This window comes from Pleurodeles waltl, chromosome 4_2, assembly GCF_031143425.1.
Source record: "Pleurodeles waltl isolate 20211129_DDA chromosome 4_2, aPleWal1.hap1.20221129, whole genome shotgun sequence".
Classification (NCBI taxonomy): domain Eukaryota; kingdom Metazoa; phylum Chordata; class Amphibia; order Caudata; family Salamandridae; genus Pleurodeles; species Pleurodeles waltl.
The window spans coordinates 933,799,820-933,824,324 of NC_090443.1; the positions used below are offsets into that span (position 1 = coordinate 933,799,820).

A 24,505-nucleotide genomic window follows, 5' to 3' on the forward strand; every position below is an offset into this window, starting at 1 on the left:
CCATGGTGCAAGGGTGCCTGTGTTGCATGCAGGATTGTTTTGTGCAGGAAGGAACACCTTCCGGCACACAAAAAAAAATCCTGAGGCGTTTTCCTCTTTCTATGTGTGCTGCAGATTGCATCGCACATAAGGTAAAAACGAGAAGAAATAAACATTTCTCCTTGTTATGCCTCACCTGGGGAGGTGTATCTTTTTAGGGCATTCCCAGGCTTACAAGTTCTTGTAAATCTGGCAATGCGTTACAATCCCTGGATGTTGCATGGAACACCGACACAACCCATAGAAAAGCCTTCCTGGCACAGAGTAATGTAATGCAGTGATTTGCGCTGCATCACATTACTCAGGATTTATGAAGCCATGCAGGACCACCCAAGGAGGGGTTGTGTGGCTTCATAAAGCCCACTTAAGGTTTGCATCAGTCTTGCAGCCCCATTGCATGGTTCATGAGTGACGCAAGCTAGGCCATTAATATGGCTCTTAATGTGGTGAGATGAGAACCTTGTCCTGTTCCAAGAAATTTGTTACCCTGGCCCATTTCAAGTGGTATGTGTCCTAGTTGTGTACATCTTCTGTAGTACAGTTGTTCACAAATGTAGCTGGCGTCATTGGGAGCTGTTAGTGGGTTTGAGTCTATTTTTCTTTTCAAGTAGAAAACCAAGTAACCGCATTCAGAGTATTAATTTTCACGTATACATTGTTCATTGAGAAACCATAGATTAAAGAAGTTCTCCACAAGGGGTGGTGGATTTAAAAATGCATTGGAGGTCGTCACTGGAGAAAGCTTTATGCTATAATGCTCTTCTTTGAATCAGTAAAAAAAGTCCCGAAATTCCTGTGCCATGCTGACCCTTAGGCAAGATTTGACAGAGGCCTGAAACATGTTGACTTACTGAGTCAGAAGCATTTACCACTGGTTCTGGTCTTCCTGCCCCTCTATTGCTACCCTTACAATAAGAAGTAGAGTGGGAAGAAAAAGGTGAAAACTTAATTTCTGGCATAAGTGTAGTGCCATTTTCACATCGGGAAAATAAGGTGAAACCTATCTACACTGACTTTTTTTTTTTTTAATTTTTTTATTTTTTTTCCTCCGTGCTTACTCATTAGCCACAGATGTACAGCTCTTATTAAACTGTACTAAGTCCTTAGATCATCCTCGGTGATCTAAAGTACTGCAAACAAAAATGGTGTACCCCCTTCACTGCATCCTCATTCAGAGTGGCTGTGTGGAGCGTTTAAAAACAATCTCTGTTCTTTCTGATGAATGATCTGGGTACTCTCCTGGTTGGATATACACAAGTTCCACTAAGGAATTGCTCCCGTCTACCAAAACCATAGAAGTGGCTGAAAGACACCAACAGCAAATTCATGGTCTAACGGATCACATGCCTCTTCAAACAGATACATAGGGATGCCAATCAGGAAGGTGCAAATTGAAAGCAATGAACACCACTGTCCAACCCCATTTAAAGGGCTACTGGGTAAGTATGGGGTTTCGTGCCTCAGCATTGAGGGCTGGTGTTTGCCTCTGCAGTGCCATAGTACTGTAGACCCTTGGACATCACACTGTGCCAAGTATAACCCTTTCAATTGTTGACTGCCATGGTGAGCAGCCAGACTTCTCAAGGAGGTATTGTGGGGGTGTTTCAAGATCCGAGCACAGCAAACACCCAGTAACACTGATTGCCCAACCCAGTACTTTATCTTGATAAAGAAAAGTATTTTATAGAGAACTCAATACATGAGACAGCCCAAAAAAATGAATGCTATGCTGACACATGGCAACTGCGCTGGAGTCTGTTAGCCTTTCACTACTCCCTTCTCGCAGGTTCAGATTCTGTCTCACAAGTATCAAACACCGATGTGTTTGAAGGTGTTCAGATGCTTGGGCCATGACTGCAACAGTGGACAGTCTGTACACATATGCAGTTCTCTGCCTGTTGGCAGTACGCTTCTAGGCTTTAGGTTATGTGGGATTAAGGGGCGAAGTAGGTGGAATATATATATATATCCAGGTCGAAGTACCCTGCCGTGAGACCGTGCATGGATGTAGCATCATGGTCTGCTCGGGCACAGTTGGTTGGTGCAGCAGTAGTGCTTGTTCCTGACTGGCACAGGTTTTATGGACAAACTGATGTCCTGTTCCAACAAGCACCCAGAATGCTCTCCTCAGATCTGTCTGGATGGACCCCTCCCTAAAGGTAAAGCTGCTTCTGCTTCTACAACCCCCTCCTACAGGGGTGGTGCGCTTATTACCTCTCACCTAGCATGTTGGCTTCCTAACACTTCAGACAAATGGAAAGCTTGTCATTCCAGTTAAGACTGTGACGTACCCTCACCTCTGGCTCCAAAAGCAGGATTTTCAGAGACCAGCTGTATTGCACATCAATCCTCTGAGTACTTTGCAGAGCAGCCCTTCCTTGCACTTGGAAATGCAACAAGTTGGTCATTAGGTCCGACTTTTATACAACTAAAGCAGTCAGTGGATATAGGTTCTGTCTGCACTTTAAGAACCAGTTTGAAGTGATGATCCAGGGTTGTGGAATTTAATTAAATATCTACTTGTTGATGAATAAATCTACTTGTCTTGTAAAAGAAAAGCTACTTGTACCTTTGCTGCCTTAGTGCAGCAACAAATTATGGCAACACTCGTATAAGAGCTCTGATAATAGCCTCTCTGATTAGGCCAGGTCTAATACTATAGTAGGCCTTGAATACTAGTAATTTCCTTATTTTGTCATCTTTCCACTGATCTACATACTAGGCCTGTAGGTAGTGGTAAGCATTAGTTCCACGGTTGGATTACCCTTTCAAGTCTATGCAAACCTACAAACTCATGTTTTAAGGGTTTTCACCAGCTCTACTCTAGTCCTTTCCTATACTGAGAAAGATTGGAAATTGACTTCTAAGTTTACACATTTAGTTGAGCTAAAAAACAGTTCAGAAACGTTTTCTATAAGTATGATATCCTGGTCCAATTCGGTAATGTCTTGTGAATTCATGTAACATGTAAACCTGCACTAATGCAAGGACATATACTGGGGTACACTTTTGTGTGGTGTGTGTGTTTTTTTTTTTTTTTTTTTTTTTTTGACAGACAGACAGCTCCCCCCCCTTAAGAATTGGGTCTGGTGTTACTACAACTCCATCTCGCTATCCGTCGATCGGCTGCGTTCAGTGTGAATGCTTGCAATTTTTCTTTAACAATGAGCATATTGGCACACAAAGTAGTTCTGTTCAGTGTCGGGAACTACTGCAGCAATATATGGGTTTGTTTTTAGATACATTTTTTCTTTAATACTTGTAATAGTGAGGACCTAGCAGCTCCTAAATCAATAGTTTTACAAAAGCCATGCCAAAACAAGACCCTAACAAAACACTGACCACCAATATCAGACCTTTTGACTTTGCTAATGCTTGTTTGTTCATGTTTCCCATAATCTTGTTGAACTGGTTACACTGACTTTCAATTAGTTTTTTTTTTTTTAAAATCTTATCACATATCAACACATTTTACTAAATAATGCTTCTGAAGAATGGTACCAAACATTTCACAGTATTTTAGCAACTTCTTTTTTTTTTTTTTTTTAACATTTTTATTTTGAAAATCATCAATCTTGCTTTCAAGCTTCTACAAAATATTTGAATATAATCTGGGAGCATTATACGTAGCCTCATTAACAACTTGTACACTTTTTTTTTTTTTTTCGTGCAGCCTGGCCTGTTAATAAAGACTTTTAATTAATTATCCATAAATAAAAGTTAATGGGCACAAATATTACCTCACTGCAGACAGTTCCCTTCCCTGTGCCATAACGTGTGACTGTAAATTAACAGCCAAAGGGTTTGTGCTACAGGGGGTTGGGCCTACTTGTTTCAAGGACAAAAAAAACCTGAAAACCTATTCTTGACCTCAAACGATATGTCCTGGGCATTGGGCTATGGAAATTTCCCCCACCTCTCCGTGATGGGTCTCATGTGTCCTCCAGTTACAGCTACTCCAGGTTGTTCTCCAGATACAGCTGTTGTGTAGAACAATGCCCCTTACTGCAGGGTAGTCTGCAGCCTGGAGTGCTCTTAACAGCACAGAGGTGTGGTGTTTCTGCACCTGGCTATGAACACACACTGAGCAGTGATCAGAAAGGTGACAAAAGGCTGGCTTTACCTAAACAGCCTACCCTTATCTAAGTGGTCTTCAGCCCACCATTCACCCCAGCATCTGGAAAATGACAAGGCTCAGAAAAACTAATAATCCACACCTCAGGAAAAGTATTTAATTGAATTTCTAAAGAAGCGTTAACTCCTTTCTCAAACCTTCCCTCGCCCCCCCCCCCCCCCCCCCCCCCCCCCACCCTCTCGCTCGCTTCACTGTCTAGGTCGCTACCTTCCAAATTCAGGCTAGTCAGGCATACACCACCACTCTCTGGGCCTAGGGCTCTATTACTCTGGTCCAGTCACACACAATGCATGTACCACACAGAGCCTCAGGCACGTAACATGCTGCAAGGATGCTGATGCTGTGATCTGTTATCAGCAGCGAAAGTTAAAGTGGACCAGTAGGGTTTCACTCTAGTGACGCAGTCTTAACGATTACTGATTCACAAAAGACCGCGCACGGCTGCCATTGCTCTGCATGCTAAACCCATACTGGGACAGTAGTCTATCTACTAAATGAGGAGACTATGGGGCTCCCCTCCAGGTCACACAAGGTCCTGGACATCACTTCTGTCCTTGGACAGGCCTAGACTTCTGTGAAGACACTAGATTAGTGTGAGGGTAGAGGTTAAAAAAAAAAATCAGATACTCTTGGCGGTGGGTGCAAGCCTGTACGCCATCCAGGGGGCATACCTGTCCAAATAGACACCCCTCCCAGATCAGACTACCACTGGAGAAGTCTGATCAGTAGAACCAGCGAAATTCCATCTGCATTTGTGATTTCATACCTGCTTTGTCCCACTGGTAGCTAGACCTTGCAGAGAGTCCATCTTGGCAGCTTTGAATTTTCACCCTTCATTGCCATCAACCACTTGAGCATCTTGTTTCCTGTGCTTATCACAAACTAAGGACCAGCCAGATGCATTTGGAACCTTCTCAAAGCCACTTTCTTTTCACACGGTCCTCTGGTATTGACCTCCTGGCCCATACAGGAGCTTCCTTCAAGCTCTTCCGGAGGAAATGTCTGGCCTAGCCATGGAAAGGTCTAATTTTACCCTAATTGGTCATTTTAATCTTGATATGGATGGTTGTTGTGATAATACCTCCAGAACTTTACTTCATGACTTGGCTTCTTTACAGTAGCCCCAGGTGGTACCCAGGACAATAGGCACGCCATTGATTGGTTTTTCAGCAATTTTGGGAACCTGCAGGTTGAGACTCCCTTCCCTCTGATCAGATCATTTTTATTCCATTCACCTTGCCTATGCCACCTCCTTCCCCACCCTAACCCTTGGTTAAAGGGCTGGTCTGGCCATGTTCCAATCTCCATATAAAGAGCTGGTGTGAGGTCTTGGAAGCCACGAAGTGTCCCACTCTGGTTACTGTTGACTCAGCCACCCATTTTCTTTTTTAAATGAATGGCTGACAGCCACTGGATGTTTTTCTTCTGGTAAATGGAAGACTCTGCGAGCCCATGAATGTTTGGTTTTCTGATGATCTGTAAAACAATGTAAGCATCTTGAAAGAAGATGGAGAAAAGCCTACGATGCCGCATGGAGGGACAAATATAGGAGTGCCATCCGGCACTATCATGCAGACATTAAGGCGTCTCAGGCCATCTTTTAGTCTACTAGAATTACTGATGCCTCTAGTTCCCGCAAAGTAATCTCTAAAATTCTGAAAAGTGTTAATGATTTGCCACACCCCTCCCCCAACTGCTGGTTACCCCTTAGCATCTAAACCAAGAAATTGGGTAGTGGTGGCTCAAAAGGGTGCACTCAACCCTGCTATGAGCTGGCTCATTACTTTCTGAAAAAAAAAATAATGGTCATCTTTCTCCTCTATCCCTAGTCTGGCTGACCCTTGCCTTAGCGACTACTGTCGCTTTTCCAAAGCATGTTCTTTCAGCCTTTCCAGCTTTGTGTGAGGTCAAGGATCTGCTAAACTCTGAAGTCTGGCTCACCTTTGGACTCTACACATCCTTTGTCAAGGGTCTGTTATAGCCCCAACCCTAACCGAATTCTTAAATTTTTCGCTCCCCCATAGGCTGGTTCCTCGGATATGGAAACATGCTATTGTCATGCCTCTTCTAAAGAAACCTAACTTAGATTCTTCCTAATCTGAGTAATATTAGGCCAACCTCTTTGCTGCCAGGAGTCAACTCCTGGAGAAATATGTAAAGCATCTCTCTGGCTTCCTGGAATCAAATGTGCTGTTACGTTCTACTCAGATGGGCTTCCACCCTCTCCACAGCACAGAAACTACCTTATTGGCGGTGGTTGAGAAGCTCAGACGCCTTCTTGATTGAGTGGCCATTATCTTGTTGGACCTCACTGCTGTCTGACACTGTAGACCATCCCACTCTCTTGCAGAGGATCTCTAAAATCGATGTCCTGGGCAGAGCTTTTGACTGGCTACATTATTCAATATGTACCTACACCCTCTGGCTGAGATAGTCCCAGCTCGTGGGCTATCATTGGTGTCGTATGCTGATGACACTCAGCTGATTGACAGAGTTTACTTCAGGGGAGATTGACAATCTCTGACTTTGTTTTCAGAGAGTTGCTAGATGGATGTCTGATTGCAAGCTGAAACTAAAGGAGGGCAAAACTGAGGTTATGCTGTTGGGTAACAATCTCAGGCAGTTGATATCAAGTCCCTCATTGGAATATCTTAGTAAACTGCCCAGTCCCCAAGACTCTATAAAGAGCCTTCGGTTCTGGCTGGAGAAAGGCCTGAATATGGATCATCCTGCTAAAACGAATGCTGCCAGCTGCTATGGTACTTAGAAATTACTGCAGAAGGTTCTTCACCTTCTCCCCATCATCAGATGAATTGTTGTCCAGGCTCTTGTTCTCTCATCTCGATTACAGAAATGCCTTGTTCTTGGGCTCACCATGTTATGTCACCTTGAAGTTATGTTGACGAACAACCCTAAATATGTCTCCAAGGCTTTGCAAGAATTGCACTGACTCCTAGTGGAACGCCAAGTTCAGTTCAATGTCCTCTGTATTCTGCACAGGGCTGTCAATAACAGAAATGTACCTTTAAGATCTCTGGCCTGCCTGTATCTACCGGGGAGCACGCTTTGTGCCTCATCTGCCTACCTTATTGAAGGTTCATAGTTGCCTTAGATTTCGTTGGGGTGGCCGGTCTATTTCTCATTCGGCCCGACTCTGGAACATGTTGCGCCTGGAATTGAGCCTTTTGGAGCTCATGTTAGCTTTCTCTAAACCATTGAAGACTTGGCTTTTTGACATGTGAATCTCCTGTATCCACTACTGATCACCTTATCCTTGGCAGTGCTGGGAGGCCTTCAGGTAGCCATGAGCTTTTATAAGACCCCAAAATAGAAGTGACATCAAGCTGGTGAATCTTCCAGTTACCCATCTGATTACCAAACTAGACTACAGTGCACTGCCCTACCGGATGCTTGGTTGCCTTGATGGTCCATTTAACCCCAAATATTCTAACGAACACCTGTTGCGGGTGTTTCAGCTGGTCATCTCCCATGACTGGCTAAACACTGTAGTGATATCCAGGCAGGCCACGCAGAACTCTTCAAGCCCTGATGGCGCATAGTTCACCAGGTCCTGGGAAGAAGCAGGAACATTCTTCAATCCAGTGGCCATTAAGCCCCTCTAGTGTAGAAAATGTGGTCTTCTACTTGATTGTTGAAGCAGATCTGGCCAGAGTTGTTCAAGTACTCTGCAGCACTCAGCTGTTTCACACGTTCAGCTCTGGCAATCAGATGTGCAGCTTTTGTAATGACATTCTTTAGTCTGGACTACAGAGCTCTAAATATGTGTCCTTGCATGGGTACCAAACAGTACTGCCTCGCCCAAGGGGTTGATGGCTCAATCACACCTAACGTCTAACATCTTTGCCACCTCTAGCTCAATATATTCCTGGACTCCAGCCAGGCTGCCTATCTCATGAGCAGAAGCAAAAGTCAACCCTGGATTTGGTGAGAAAATGACCCCAGCACTTCCCTATATTCTCTCTGCTGCCCAGGTGTCACCTAAGGGGCAAGTTGTACTCCTCCCCATTCTTCTTGTTACTCTGCAGCAAGTGTATTGCTGTCCGACTTCATTTGCCATAGCCAGGATGTTCACTGTGTAATTTAACCAAGGGGAAGGCTTAAGCTGGTTCACAAGGAAGACTGTTGTGGCACCTGTCCAGGTAGTTTATGTTGGACTCTTTAAGCACTACCTTGTATGGCCAACACATTTATCCCCAGTCTGGAACAAATGGCTTTAGCATCGGTACCGCTTGGTACCAAGGCAGTGTTTTTTTTTTTTTTTTTTTTTTTGGTCATACCATTCCTTCATCAGCACCTATCCAGTCTGAAGGTTTTTCTACACATGTATTGCGCCATCAGCTTCCTGAGCGTAATTGCATAGCCCACCACACTTTTCTGGAGTGACACAATTTCCTTCCCACCCTTATCTGATCATATTTAGTGGGCAACTCCCTGGGTGCCCAGACAGAAGTGTGGAGGTACAGAAACCCACCCCTTATGTGCAATCTCCTCTCCTATTAAGTAAGAGGCATGACAGAAGAATACCCACTTCCACCTGAGATATTCTGGGTGATTTCAAATAATGCTATCTAGGCTACCTTGAAGAACCTCACCACTACCCCATTGGTTGTGAATGCTAAGCAGTGGGAAAGTTGGATGTCACATCAGTTTGCTCCCTCATCTCATGTAAGAGCAGACTGAATTGGTGGTACAGCCTCTGGGTAACTGAGTGGGTGAGAACAGACACTGTTGCTTCATTTGACTCCTTCAATAATAGGTAACAACTTTATATTGGCCGTGGAAGGTCATGTCACTAATTGAAAACCTACGTCTCCAGAGGCACTATTGGTGTCGTGGTCTTAACACTCTGTTGGCAAACAGCACAGGTTGTACAGAACCTCTGTGCATCCATGTTCAGTAGAACAGATGGCCCAACCTATGCAGGGTCTTGCCAGTGTGTCCTGCTAATGGCACTTCTTGAGCCACTGATAGTTCAGTGATAGTTAGTTCATCAGCAGTAGCCTCTTGGTAGTACATGGCTCAATTCACAGGCTAATTATACAGCAACCTTTCCTCCCACCATATGTATCCTTCACACCATTTCTTTGGAAGGACGTGCAGGAGCATATCAGCAAAGTCCCACAATCATAGGGTGCTCAACTTGTGCCTTGCAGAATTCCCCCCTTGTAAGTGTTCTGGCAGCTAACAATCTGTTAGCTATGCCAATGCCCTGGACTCCAACAGTTGGCCTATTTTGGGTATCTAATTCCCCTCTCCGTCTTGAGCAGGGGCAATGAATGCCATGACCAGTATCTTCAGTCTGCCTTAAACCGCTTACTACCTTGTTCTTTTCTGCATGTAGGGAATTGTACGATTCTCCTCCAGAGACTGGTGTGCAGACGGTGCTCTCATTGACACAGCTGATGTCGAACCATGTGGGCTTCTGGTCCTGGCCCTAAAACGGGGGATTCAAATCCATGCCCAGGAGAAATCCATGCCTTGTTTTACTCTAACTCTTCCATCAACCATGGCTAACTTGGCATTTATTTCTACCTCAACCCATGCAGTGGAGTACTGTCCTCTCCACTGGCCCCAGGGAGAATCTCTGGTCTTCCGATACTTCCTCTCAAACATAGTTCTAGGTGCTCCTGTATCTGTCAACAGCAGAAGTTTCCTCCTACTGATATTGGCTTCTAACACAAACTCCATTGTGTTTGGGTGTATGTGCTTCATTACATCTGGGTACCTTTTTTAAATGTGCATAGCCGCTAGATTGAGTGCAACAGGCCCCTCTTGGGTGCCTTCACCCACACTCAATCCACTCGCTATAATTTGTGTAGCTCGTTCAGGTTACAAGTCACTCTTGTACAGAATGGAAACCTCCGAACTGTGTGCAGCCAGTAGGGTGAATAACAGACCTGCCAACATCTAAAAAATTTCCTGTGTGAGCAGCAGCAGTAGGAATTTGGACCAAGCACAGATTGAGGCATTTCTCACCACCAACCCCACACCAAAATAAGAGTTCCAGGGAGGTCTTAAACCACTTAATGAGCATCAGCTGCTTGGAGCAACTAACAATCGGTTAGAAATGCACTGAGTAGGTGTTACCAGCGCACCCTTTAATTCACCATGTTACACAGGCTCTTCACCAGGTGGCTGTGAAGGGAGCAGATATTGTGTACACCAGGCTTCCACAAAATATCTCATAAGCTTACAAGTACCTCTCAGCTAATTGAGTGGCTCATCTGTGTGCAGCACAGCCTACTAAATTAGGTTTTGCTTGTATTATATGTATATTAAAATTTAAAAAGGTAATTGAGATTAAAATGTGTATTTGCAAAAGCTATAATTTCCAAAATGTCCGGGGGGAGGAGGGGAGCCTGGAAACATTTTGCAGAAACAAGTGAATTTCAGCAGGAATCAGAAAGCGACCAAATCCAATGCCCATCCACTTAGATTGATAGCTACCCTTCGTCCACCTCCAAAAACTGACCAGAAAGCAGAGGATCTTCATTGTTATCTGTGGTTTAGCCAGAACAAGGGCCAAAGGGATTGACGAAAGAACAAAGTACACGTGAGTCTCAAAGGACAAACATTTTTATTTGCAGCTAGTTTCTTCCGAGATTAAGTTTCCATCCGAGTAGCTGATCTAAACATTGAGGTGAATGTACTTGCAGTGGATTTGTATTCCCACCCGAACTGCATGTGAGCATATATTAGAAAATATGAATGTACAATGAGGTACCAGCAGCAATGTAACCTCCAGCCTTTAAGTTTAGACTCTAGCTTTAAAATGTCATTTGCTTTTTCAAATTCTTGAGTGCCGGCTACGGGTTCACACTAAGTGAGATCAGAGAAAGAATGGTCAACATTGATACTGTATCCATCCATAATCATGAAATTGAGATTTTCCTGATCAGAATGTACAATGACAATTCGTTTTTCAGTCTAACAAAAAGAATGAGCCACTTAGGGTATTCAGCTGATTTGACTCCTTACATTCTTGCTGCCAAAATACAATCACAGAAAGTGGTAAAACCAGCTGTAACAGTTTTAAGAAATGTCTTGAAAGATTTAGATTTTAGACTTAGTTACAAATTTGAGATGCCCCAGAGCGCCCCCAAACCATGCAAGTTAAGAATGCCTGATTTTTGTCTTGTGTGTTTTTTTTTTTTTTTTTTTTTTTTTTTTTTTTTTTTAACATCATTAATATCATTAAAGCAAAGTTGTTACAACTAAAGTTCTCGAGTTTGGGACAGAAACTGACAACATTGATGACTTTGAAGATCTAAGCAAAGAAGTGGAAGACCCTTCCATGAACAGACAGGGTTATGCTGTGCAAATGTACTGTCTTTTCTAAATCCTTTTTTATTAATTACATCATGATAAAAAAAAAACTCTGCTACACATGACTGCCCACACAATCGGACTAGTGCAAAAGTAGAGAGATAATCACTTCAATGAATAGGATTGGTGTGTCAACAAGCTATTATGACCTAGCACAGAGCAGGAACATGTTAGCAGCTCATACTGTAAAATGTTATGAATCCAACAGCACACTTCCAAGTCATTGTACCAGGAAATGATTTTAAATTGCTGCTCTTGATAAGTTTGGTTTTGAAGACTGCTTTTTTTTTTTTTTTTTTTTTGTCTGGCATATCCAGCACACATAGGGGGTCATTCTAACCCTGGCGGTAAAAACCGCCAGGGCGAACGACCGCGGTAGCACCGCCAACAGGCTGGCGGTGCACCGCTGGGCATTCTGACCGCGGCGGTTTAGCCGCGGCCAGAAACGGAAAGTCGGCGGTGTACCGCTGACTTTACGCTGCCCTTGAGAATCCTCCATGGCGGCGGAGCGCGCTCCGCCGCCATGGGGATTCTGACACCCCCTACCGCCATCCTGTTCCTGGCGGTTTCCCTGCCAGGAACAGGATGGCGGTAGGGGGTGCCTGGGGGCCCCTGCAGTGCCCATGCCAATGGCATGGGCACTGCAGGGGCCCCCGTAAGAGGGCCCCAAAAAGAATTTCAGTGTCTGCCTAGCAGACACTGAAATTCGCGACGGGTGCAACTGCACCCGTCGCACCTTCCCACTCCGCCGGCTCAATTCTGAGCCGGCGTCCTCGTGGGAAGGGTGTTTCCCGCTGGGCTGGCGGGCGGACTTTCGGCGGTCGCCCACCAGCCCAGTGGGAAACCCAGAATGACCGCCGCGGTCTTTTGACCGCGGTACGGTCTTCTGGCGGTTCCCGCTTGGCGGGCGGCTACCGCCGCCCGCCAAGCTCAGAATCACCCCCATAATATGCCATGTTGCTTTTTCAAAACTACCAATGAGGTAGCTGCTGGGAAAACAAGCAGTGTCAGCTGTAGGCATAAACAAAGCTGCAAACTTATAACCGAACTGCCTTACTAGTGTTTGCAAAATCACTACAAGCCATCAACACGTTTCAGTCTACCAGAAAATTTCAAAGTGGCTGAGGACCTGGATCATCACCTACCTGTTGAGGTGCGCAAAGTTGATTTATCTGAAATTATCATAATTCCTTCTGTGCGGGCTGAAGGATGAAGAAAAGCCCAGTCCCTCCGTGGGCTGGAATTCATACTCTCTCGCAGAATACCATCCCACTAAAGAAGGTGGGTTTTTATCAGAAATACCATCTCCAGTCACAAACTATGCAACACTATACACCTCTTAATCTCCAAAATGTGCGTGCTCCGCTTGAAGATAAACCTATCCTGCCAATGTTCTGCGATGAAGGTGTTTTCCATATTGTAGCTGACAGTTGTGAGCAGTTTAGTAGAATTTGATGATCTTTATCCAAAGATGAGCATTTTCCACGCAACAAAAGTTGCGTGGCGGTGTGCATGAAGTTCTCGGTGGATGTTGGCATAGATTCTGCTCATCATATAATGCTATAGAAACCTTGTCAGAATGCTTTCTGGATCAAGAATGACAAATTAGGTTTTTCGATATCTTCTCAGAAGTTAACAAAGCTCTGGTGCATTTAATCAAAGATATAATGCAAAGCTAGGCAATATTCAATACTCTCAGTTCAAAATAGGAAAGCTTGAAAACCAAGTTTGTAGGGTTTGTCAAAAAATGAAGAAAAATCAGCAGTTTGCAAGCAATGGGGAAATGTTTTACACTTAATAGCTGTACTGCAAAACTTGATACATGCTGATCGAGAATGTGATTGGGAGCTGCACATGAAGACTGGAGTAATAATTACTGTCTTTTGTGAATTCGATTGCATGAACTACCTGAGATATGGGTCCTTCTATTTGAAGTGTGAAGAAGCTAAAGATAGGAAAAACCATACCTCTACAGAAAATTCATCCAGACATTTGGTGGTAAAAAACAGAGGGAAGTTTCAATGCTGTGGATCCAGATATGAATCTGTAACAGACTATCCAGAGATCACAGAATAGCTCCAAGCGAATTGTTGGTCAGACATGTAAAAGTGAATATTACTCCATGGCAGCTAGTTAACCATGAAGTCCTTGATTTGCAAGGTTAACGGAGAGATGAAAAATTCAAAATTAATGGACATGCATGAAACTGTTCCTCACCACAAACTTGTGGGAAAGAGTGAAACATTTCGATAAGCATGTTGACAGCAGTCTTCATTTCCTGCAGCAGCAAGGAAACCCCTTTCAAATGACTGAGCCTTTGCAAGTACGCAACTTTGTGACCAAACAATATGTGCATAACAATACAAAGGCACATCTACTGATGCCCTGGAAAATGGATTAACTATACGCAGGACTGAAGCTGGAGAGATTTGTATTGAAAAAGTTGTTTGGACAAAACTCACTATGATAATTAAAGCATGGAGGTTTAGCTTTAGTGATTGTCAAACAGCCACTACAAAACAGGTTACAAAAAACTTTCGCAAGCACATAGTGATGGATGTAACAAAAGAAAGGGGTGAATTTATCAAGGACATTCTGTTGCATGATCTTCCAACAAACACATAATTTGATAGAGATCCTGCACACAAACCAGTGAAGTACAAACTCTTTAGCTCAAAAAATGCTTTAACCTGAAGCATTTAATTCAAAAAGGTGTTGTCATTGTGACATAGTCCACAACAGCAGTTTCCAATCGCAAATGGTCAAGACTTTATCCATGCAAAACTTTGGAGAGGTTTGTTCAGACTGTTCAACAGATGTGAGTCGGTGTGCACCTTGTAAGAACTGCACATTGTATTTGACAGTTATCTTGAACTATCTGTCATAGAATGTGAGAGAATCAGACCTGTCTACAAGTAAAACAATTGTCCTTGCTTGCATCAACAATTTGACGTCTATACCTGTGCATCTTGAAAAATTCTGGTCAACATCGAACAAGATAAGCTTGGAGATAATGCGCTAAAACATTGCTGATGCTTCAGTGAACACTGAACTTCCAATTATTGCAAGTGGAATGATTGTGAATGAGGAGTTGGTGCTGCAGAGAGATTCAAAAGGAACCGGCCATATTGTTTAGCAATATGCAAATTGGAGGAAGCTGCCACATGTTGAGTGGGCTGTTACATTATTGTGCTACTTTGATTTGTTGCAATGTTAAGTCTGATTGTCAGAGTTAGATACGTTATGGAACAGCTGAGAAAAGACACTATACAAGAAACTTGACCCACAGATGCCCAGTGTTCTTAAGGCACATCCTTATGGGTGATGACACTGAGCAAAACTGGGAAAAAAGCTTGGAGCTTTAACTGTGAACCTGTGAGGTTTCTAAAAGGATTTGCTGAGGCGGAAGAATGTGACTTCAAAGACATGGGCAACTACCTTGTGCATGTGGAAAACTAGTTCGGACTGTCACACATTTGACAATCTTCGGTTCAGTGAGTTCAAGAGATCGGTCTAAGTGACCTTCCTCCGACATCATATTCTGTGCGTAGGCACATTAAAAGGGCGCTCTACTTGATCAGAAGATGTGTAAATGATTTGGATCATGACTATGTAGAGAAAGATCCAGGTGATTTTTGTTGAAGCTATTGATGGGGTGATAAAACCTATGAAATTTAAAGCCTCGACCCACAAAACTTACATGTACTTGCAAAACCTGTGCTACAAAAATGCCCCCGTCAATATGCTCTTCTCGAATTTTCAACATTCTGCAAATGTACCAAGAGGAATTGCCAAAACAAGTAAAGTGAATGTTGAAAATGTGTCTAAAACAGGAGTGATAAACATTTGTTCCATATTCTGATTCAAAACATTGGTGTATCCATAAAAAGATTAAAACCCATTATTTGTTTCATTTCAATATTCCTCTATTATAGCCACCATTTTGAAAAATGCCAAGGGTTGCTCTGAGGAGTTACGTCTCTCAGGCTACTTGACCCCAAAAAACCTTTGTTTTGACCCCAAAATGAACTATACAGCTCTCATGGTTCCTGAAATATTACATCACTGCAACACATCCACCATTGTTAATGTCCTCCAGAAAAATTTGGCTGCGATCAACTGAAGCTAAATTACTTCTCTAATCCAAAAACACAAATCCTACATGAGATTCTCCGGACAACAATTTGTTTGCAGAGGCATATAAGGGGGCCCGGATTACCCCTGCTGTACACAGTGACACCTTGTGGATTGTTGGTGTTCTAACATTTGTTTCTAGGTTCGGTGAATGTATCCACGTTAATGAGCTCTGTTTACGTTGTGCATTTAAATGTCCAGCTTTCGTTATATTGCATTAAATTGGCTTAGGTTGCTTGTGACCTGGTTCAGAACGGACCTGTCTCGGCAATTTAGTTAGAACTGTTCCCTTTGAAACTGGGCAAGGCTGAGCTGCATATGGCTGGGTTTCTTTTGAGATGGCCTGGTGGGCAAAAAATTATGTCTCTGAACGGTAACCGGAGCGCTTGACAGTGGTTGGACTATTTGCAGGCATTCCCCCTATCACTTTTTTGTGTGTGAAAGGCGTGCACACTGCAAAATGTGAATCTAGTGTTGGCATAATTTCTAAATAGGCGTGTCCACAAGCTTTGTGTTCGCAAATCCCCTGCAATGACCTGATGTCAGAGGACGGCATATCTCACATTAGCCTGTATGGCTGAGTGGTCAGAACTGTATTTATTATCTTTTTTCATAGCTTTTTCTAAACCTGTCAACTGGACGGTTTGACATCCACTTACAGTGCTACGTAGCTTTTTCTGATGGTGTTCCATGCACGTGTAAAATCGGAAAAGTGGGTATCATATATATTTATTGTTTAATCGCAGTTTAAGAAAAGTGATCGGTATTCTGTAGCAGCTTTCTTTTTCAAGCAAGACAGTAATAAATCTCCGGGGACCTTGTCTCGGCTTCCAGGTTCTGTACAGATGTGCTAAACTTGTAAACGGATGTAGGCCGCTGATCGAAAACCTGGCAGGATGAACTCTGCTCTGACCCCAGTTTTACGTGAGTGTTGGGTCATCGGCTTCTTCCTGTAATTGTCAAGTTGATTTGCAAGACACTACAAGCGCCCCGGACTAATAAAAAAAACTTTGAAACCTGTTCTGCACATTTTTAAAGAAGTAAAATTAATGTTATGCTTGCAGAGGAGCAGACATTTTGATCTGGACGTTCTTCTGCTTTATAATGCGAAACACCCATCACATGCGCTACAAGGTACAGTAATACCCATTCTCCTCCTGGACAGGGCTCACTCACAAGGAAATCGATTTCAGTTGTACTGTAGCCAAGCAAGGCTTGCTTTTATGCAGTTTAGGAGAAACTGTCCAACGAAGAGCCTGTCGCACACAGATAAGATTACACGTGTAGCTCTCCTGCACCTAGATAGAACTCCTCTTTGTTATTACTACTTTTGCAGATGAAATGTAGACGTAGTCTTGAGTCTAAACCACCCCCGATTTAGGGATGAAGACTCCTATGACTGAATTTGAGTGTAGTTACCGTTGGGTACTTTCTACCTTTTCTGGAGTTCTGTCACTAGTGAGGTGATCTCCCTCAACAAAATTGAATGACGTTTATTTAAAAATACCATTAATTTAAAATAATTCTAAACATACTAACCTATGAGCAGTTTAAGAAAAAGGCCCAGCATACTACCTACTAAAATTATTTTTTATGATACATTGTAAACTACCTTAAATTACATTTTAACATTTATTACATTACAAATAAAATTGAACATAAATGTACTTTTTAATACTTGAAGTATATAATCAGTTCAGATTTTATTTTTCCATTGTTTTGTAAGGGATTTTAGTGTTGCAGCCTGCTTAATTGCTTTGAGTGTGTTGCAGTGTGGTGGTGCTTGACTTGTATTGACCTATACCTCCTTAACACCCTTCTTGAATTGCCATACCACCATCGATTTTGTAGTAATTGTTCCTCAGTGTCCAACCACTGTCTAGTTACCTCCCATATTTACTATGGAGTCACACTTGCATGTGTGGGTTTTTCTGTACAGATGGCTACGCCCTGGTAGCAGTGAAGATAGAGGTCGAAATCTCTGCAGTAGGTTTGTGAATTGCATTTAGTAGTACATGAGGTGGTACTATTGGAGTAAAACATTTATTTTGTGAATCTGGCCCCAAGTTTGCAGACTGCAGCTGGCTTAACCTCTGGAGCATGGTGCAGACAGTGAATTACTGAATCTTCACCCAGACCATTTTAGCAACCTGCACACTAATTGTGGGCATAGGTTGCTAACCGCTTTTGTAGTTGGGTTTAAAACAATGGTACACATTGAACATTGTTTTTGGGTGTGTGTGTGTGTGTGTGTGTGTGTGTGTGTGTGTGTGTGTATGTATATATATATATATATATACTCTTTTTTTTTTTTTTTTTTTTTTTTTTTTCTTGATGGGGTAAATTGCTGTCCTGGCACTTATGTCTCTACTCTCTAGAATACTCCTTCCTGCCCCCGTGCTTCGCTACTGCTCCGTTCGCAAATCTTCATCTTTTACTTGCTTTCCTTCCCACTTTCCTCTCCCCTGCTCTTCCTCCTCCCCATGCTCCAGGACCTGTTATGCTAAAACTTTGTCATACTTTGGGCTTCAGTTAGGGTCTTACAAAGAATTGCTGTCACGTTTATTTTTCAACTGAAGTGCATCGCTAACTTGGATGACTATGTGCTATAGACATTTGGAAATGTGTATTCTCTCATGGCCATGTTCTTAAAATGTTTGATTGGGCAAAGGGCACAGATGACCTGCTTGCTCCTTTCTGAAGGGCTCCAATGTGCTTCTGTGCATATCGTACATGTCTCCCTTTTCACAGCCCCTTGTCAAACGATCACCTCCACTGCTTAGTGCTTCTCTGCATGTAGTTTTGCATGTAATACTTATACATATTAATGCTTATGTAATTTAGAAAATAAAATTATTTTAAAGTACTCCATTTAGTAATTTAAAAATATACTTTGTTCATATGATCGAGTGTTAGGAGCTAGTAACAAGTCCATAATAGTTTTGCAACTTACCTCCACGTAATGACTCGGTGTAACGCAGCTCGCCTTAACGTCCTTTAGTAATGTTAAGACCCTAGAAACTTAATTCAGGCTGCTCCAGACACGTATTCGTAATAACCGTGCCTGCTCGACTCCAGGACTTCTCAGCCTCCACGGGGTCCCACTAAGAAAGCACATTCATTTAACTATCCCGTGTTTGAGCTACTAGTACTTTTAAAAGTCTGTTCTTAACCACTGCCTAACTTAGCATCACGATCAGAACATTTCCTCCCAGCACTGCCTGCCTCTCGCCACCTCCTGACCTGATTCTCTTCCTGAAATGCGGAGAGGCGAGGAGCTGCTGGTGGACAGGCACTGTGTGGTACCTCCTTCCACTATATTTACCTTTAGCAATGCTCTGAATGTTGAGTGGCCCCGCCGTGCCTAGACTAGCCCCTCGTCCTCCGTGCCCCAGACCTTCACTCTGCTAGTTAATACTTTAACACGCCGCCTCTTCATTTCATTCCAATTGGTGTTTGGGGTCATAAATATGCAATTTCCACTTTAATATTGTTCCGGTTTGTAGCTTTATCCAACTGTAGCGTGAACATTTAACTCATTCCTTTGTGTGTGTGTGTGTGTGTGTGTTTTTTTTTTTTTTTTTTTTCCCCCCTTATGCTTGCCTGCTGTTGGATAGAATCTGACTTGTACAACTACGAATTAATCAAGGCCAGGCCTATAGACTCTTCGGGAGTACATTATCTGGAAAGTTTTCTAAGCACAACACATTACACTGCTTTCTGTGCCTCAGAAAATGCATTGTAGCGCTGCTGTTGGAAGTGTGAGTCTACGACGAGGGTGTAATTGTGAATGCTTTAGTGGTGATACTTTGAAATAAAATCTAGATAACCTTAACAATCTATGCTAACCTTAAGCTCTCGGAAGAGCATTAATGGGGTGTTTTAGATCTGTTAGTTAAAACTAGGCTTATTTGTCTCATTTTTCCAACAACCATGCCGTCGTTAGTGGTTATCACTAGATTTCACTGCTGTTAAGCACATTCAAAAGTCCTTAATAATCCACGCAAAAACGTTGATCATGTTACTTCACATAATTGTATAAATTAAAACTGACAAATTTAGCATCTGGTTCAAATGTAATTTGTGCCATGTTGCCAATTGTAATTTATCTGTGTTTAAAATGGAAAGCTGATACTTCAGTAAATTTAGAAACTTCTCTTTTGGGCCAAAAAAGGAATTCCATCAGATAAACCTTATATAGCAGCACTTAAAATTCAGAGGAATGTTTTTCATTTCACTGTTGTCTCTCTGAAAGTTGTCAATTAGCCTCATGTGTGGCTCTATTGAAGTATTTAGAAATATGCGTTTGAGTTGATACTGAGCTGTTCTAATTTGACTGACTTTTTAAGACTTTAGTCTGCGAGGTGTAGGCGGTGACCATCATGGGATGGTTGGTGCAGGTGATGGATGGCTCTTGATCTGTTGCGAGGTTCTTTATTGATTGTACAACAATCACTGTCTGTAGCAAGCTCTACGACCAAGGGTTAGTGATTCCATTGATATTTGGGTCATTTTGTAGGGTTTTGTGGTGTGAAGTATGCAGTAGAATAAACCGAGATGTAGTGAGTTTTTTTTTTGTTTTTTGTTTTTGTTTTTTTGTTTCTCTACATCCCAGTACAAGCAAAGGAAGCAACACTGCACGATTGCATCGCTTCAGTGTACGGTACTCTTTCTGTACCTGTCTTGAGACCTTTTTAATGGTTGGTTGTTCTGATGTGTTTGAAGTAATCATCCCTAGACGATAAGTAATGCATGAGCATAGCAATGTAATTGACAGGGCTTTTAGGCGAAGGTACAGGACAGCTGGATCCATCACAGATCTTCAGGACATCATACAAAATAAACTTTACATATAGTAAAGTTTTATATGCGATTTATTTGCATAGTCCATTATCTTGAAAATGTGGCATTGATCTAGTCCTCCGTGGCCTGTTCTGGACATGTCTGGTTAGGTCAACTGCAGATTCATCAGCATAGCTTGTTAAAACGTGTGTGTGTGTGTGTGTGTGTGTGTATATATGTGTTTGTTTATTTATAGTGGAGATGTTTTCCTTCCATGAAGGCAGGCAAACTAATAAGTTCAGAAGGCTGTTTGAGGGGACGATCGATCAGTCCTGAATTATGTTGTGGAAAATGTATTCTTGTTTTTTGTTTATTTGTTATAGGTATTGCCCACCGAGACCTGAAGCCCGAAAATATCCTATGTGAATTTGAAGATAAGGTGCATTTTCATATTTTTAATGTACATGTTATATCAATCTGAATTTAGCATGAAGAAACTACCCGAATGTTATGTGGCATCTCCGTAATTAAATCTATTAACATGCAGATTGGAAGTTGGCAGCCGTTTAGAAATGTGACTGTTTGTACTTTACATGTCTTCAAACTGCAAGTCTCTGCTATTTGGGTCTGACATTTATATCACTTTATTGTGAAAGTATTGTAATACTTTAACAGGCTTTAGGTCAGCCTACTTCTGCTATTGGCTTCTTTTGCTTTCAAACCGTCATCCATTGGCTTGAAACATGGTCTCATCTTGGATTTCAGCCTCACTATATTTCTGCCAGCATTTTGGGAGTTGTGTTGCATGAGGGGATACTTATACATTTGAAACTGGTCTGCAAACAGCGCAGCAGAAGTGTGAAACAAGTGAACATATCAGAAAAAACATGCTTTGGAAAAGAGGGATTTTTTTTTTTGCCCCCCTGCGGCAGTTGTGTTTATTTTCAGGAGCTTTTGACTGCTTTAGTTTCCCAGAACTGCCAGAATACGGTTAATGGTAAAGCCAGTAGGTTTGAAGTTTGCACATACCAAACCTATTGGCTTTGCTAATGCTTGTTTTAAACTCGGTTGTCTCCGTGCAGGGCATCTCAACTTACATCTCCTTCACCTCCCAACCCCGTTTCAACCAAAGTTCTTTGTGAACATTTTGCCTTGGTTAAACTCTTTAGGTAGATCTGCAATCTGCTACAGCGGTTTAAGTAGAGCTCTAAGGATGATCTCTTGTAGTCCTAATTTATCTTCAGTATATCATTTTAATCTGACTCTGTTCCAATTCCATTTCAACAGAATTGGTTATTGTAGACGAAGCAAGCCTGCAGTCTAATGCAGGCTGAAATAGTAATGCAGCTGATGGACCACCCCGATTATTTCCAGCCTTGATTGAGATCATACCACTGGCACTAATCCTAGTTTTGTGATATGTAAGCAAGGGTTTTATTTCCCTTTGGATTGGTGGCTCTAACATCATAGGTTCTGTCATCCTGCACCGGCTCATCTCAGTTGGTTGCAAATGGCATGTGAGCCCGTAGGCCCCTATTAATTATCCCGCCATTAAGACTTTTGGGCTTTTTTTGTTTTTTTGTTTCTCTTCCGCCTAATCAAAAAATACTTTTCTCTGGCACTTTCAGTTCTTAACTGGTTTCAAGGTACATGTTGGATGCAGCATGTGGTTCTCCCTGGGTAATATCTACAAAGATTGGGCATCCGCATCTTTAACTTTACATGCACCCATCTACATAGTTTATGCTTCATCCACAGCTGTCATAATTAGAAATGTTGATATTCGTGACTTGAACAAAGACTATGATCTGTGCCAAACCAAGGGACCATTATTCTGCTTGCTTCCTCTTAAGTTTGTGTTTACAGAAGACGTTGTCTGTTACAGACTTATGGATTTCAGAAGTGTTTTTTTTACTTAAATGTATTTTGTTGAACACACTTTCACTCAAGGATATCTTGGCACTGAGGATCAAAGTGGGAGCACTGGGCTATAAGAAGGGCAAGGGAAGCATTTTATAGAAACTTAGCTTAAGAAACAAGCGTTTGTGATTCCCTCCCCCCCCCCCCTGCCAATGTGCCATAGAGCCATCAGCAAGTGATTGCAAACAGTAGCACTGCAATTGAGCTAAGACTGCTGCACTTAGGATGGCAGTGGCGTCTCTTGAAAACATGGGTGGCAAAGCAGACAAGGATCCACAAATCCCCTTTGGATGCAGACTCCCATGTGGTAGCCCGAGTGTTGTCAAAAGAGAATGGGAATCAAGTTCGAGAGGGACAAGTAAACCTAGTTGTAATGTTAAGATAGTCCAGGAAAACAACGGATCTCCTTTAGTGACTCCTTTTAAATACCCAGCTCCTTTGCAACCATATGTACCTCTAGAAGTGGCCATCATTCTGTGTTCTGGTATGAAATACTACACCTTAAGACTACTTTTGAAAAGCCTATTTATCAAGAGGTTGGATTCTGCTGTTCTGAACTAGTGCGTGGTTTTAAGGCTTAGTATTTATATGCAATGTCACCCCATCGCTTAAGTTTAACTCGCTATCATGTTGTTGTGAGTATAATACTAGGCATTCCTATGGTGTTCTCCATGTACTGTTTTAACTCCATGCTTTATTTCAGTGGTGATTGCTTTGTTGCTAGGGACCCTAATCTGTCCTTATCTTATGTGACTCAGTTACTGAATTTCACAACCTTTTCTTTATGTACTTAATTGAGCTAAAAGTGTGACAAATTTTTCAAATGTTTTGAATCGCCACTAATTTCAGACTGAGTAGTTTGCCACATATACTGGAATTTTCTGACTAATTCCGAGAATGCCCACGGGTGTAGACGTGGTGATCCACACTGGTGTACATAGTTCAGTGTACAGTTCACTCCTATTTCGTGAACTGAGTAAATTACGTGACTTTGAGATTATTCCCTGCACTGGGATGCGATGCAGCTATGCCAACACACCCATTCTTGAATTACTGCAAGAGTTCTTCTGTCTTATAAATTTCGCTTTCCTAAATAAGGTTGGCGCCTAAATACCTATGCATGAAATTACAGATTGTTTTTACCACTCGTGTGTGTCTGTGTCCGTGTCCATAAGTATAAGGCTAACATGAAAGTGCCAACTCCAAAACATTGTTCACATCTTTCATGGTCTTTTCTTTGTTCAATTTTTATTTATTTTAATCCCTGCCTCCCCTAGTTTTCACCAGTGAAAATCTGTGACTTCGATCTTGGAAGTGGAGTAAAATTAAACAGCTCTTGTACTCCGATAACTACTCCAGAATTAACGACTCCAGTAAGTGAACCTTGCACTTAAATGATGTTTGTATTGCCCGAGGATAAAATGAACCATCTTATTTTCTACAACTGAACGATCATGCTGAAAAACTGAAAGTGTAGTCAACGTAAAGTATACGGAGACATTTAAATTGCAAGTGTTATTAATAGAAAATGTATCTGTTAAGGGAAGTTTTGAGTGCCCAGTATCTGATTCTTTTGTCTTTTAGCATGTTGGTGCTACCGCAGAACCCAAATGATTTTGGATGTCTAGGTTTACAAATCTGAAATGTTCTTATTCGATCCCTACTGCTTCTCTTCAGTGATTAACGACCTATTGATTACACATGCATGTGACTTGTATTTCTCCTTAACTATCAGGAGTACCTAATGCAATCTGTGTTGGTGTGCTTGGACTGAACTCAAAGCTGGTTAATATGGGATGAAGTTTGATAAGTGTGTGAATGCCGTTAGGACGTTTTTCCAGATGGCATTTGGATTAAAAAAAAAAAAAGCAATCCTTAACTGAATTTGGGCAGCATGGGTATTAAGAATTTACCCTTTAACATTCTGTGTAATAGAATATAACACACAAAACCATCCCAAGGGTGGAACATCTGGGACGGTTTGCTGTAGGCCTTATTCTTTTCAGGCTACCACTGCTAAAACAAATGCCTTGTCTGCCTTAGTAACCTTCATGCGAGGAAGGTACCCGAACCATTGTTTACATTTTGAGCAAAGCAAGGTGTTGATATTACCAAAGGTGAGGGGTCCCTGCATGATTGTCTGTGGCC

The 24,505-nt window shown here is 42.2% G+C and overlaps 1 protein-coding gene across 1 annotated transcript in view; it reads left to right on the forward strand.

The window, feature by feature from the left end:
- Nucleotides 1-24,505, forward strand: part of MKNK1 (MAPK interacting serine/threonine kinase 1) — a 150,694-nt gene that overhangs the window by 81,228 nt on the left and 44,961 nt on the right. The window contains exons 8-9 of the mRNA XM_069232736.1: nt 20,821-20,876; nt 23,635-23,730. Coding sequence (XP_069088837.1) covers nt 20,821-20,876; nt 23,635-23,730 — 152 coding nt within the window. The remainder of the gene's footprint in view (nt 1-20,820; nt 20,877-23,634; nt 23,731-24,505) is intronic.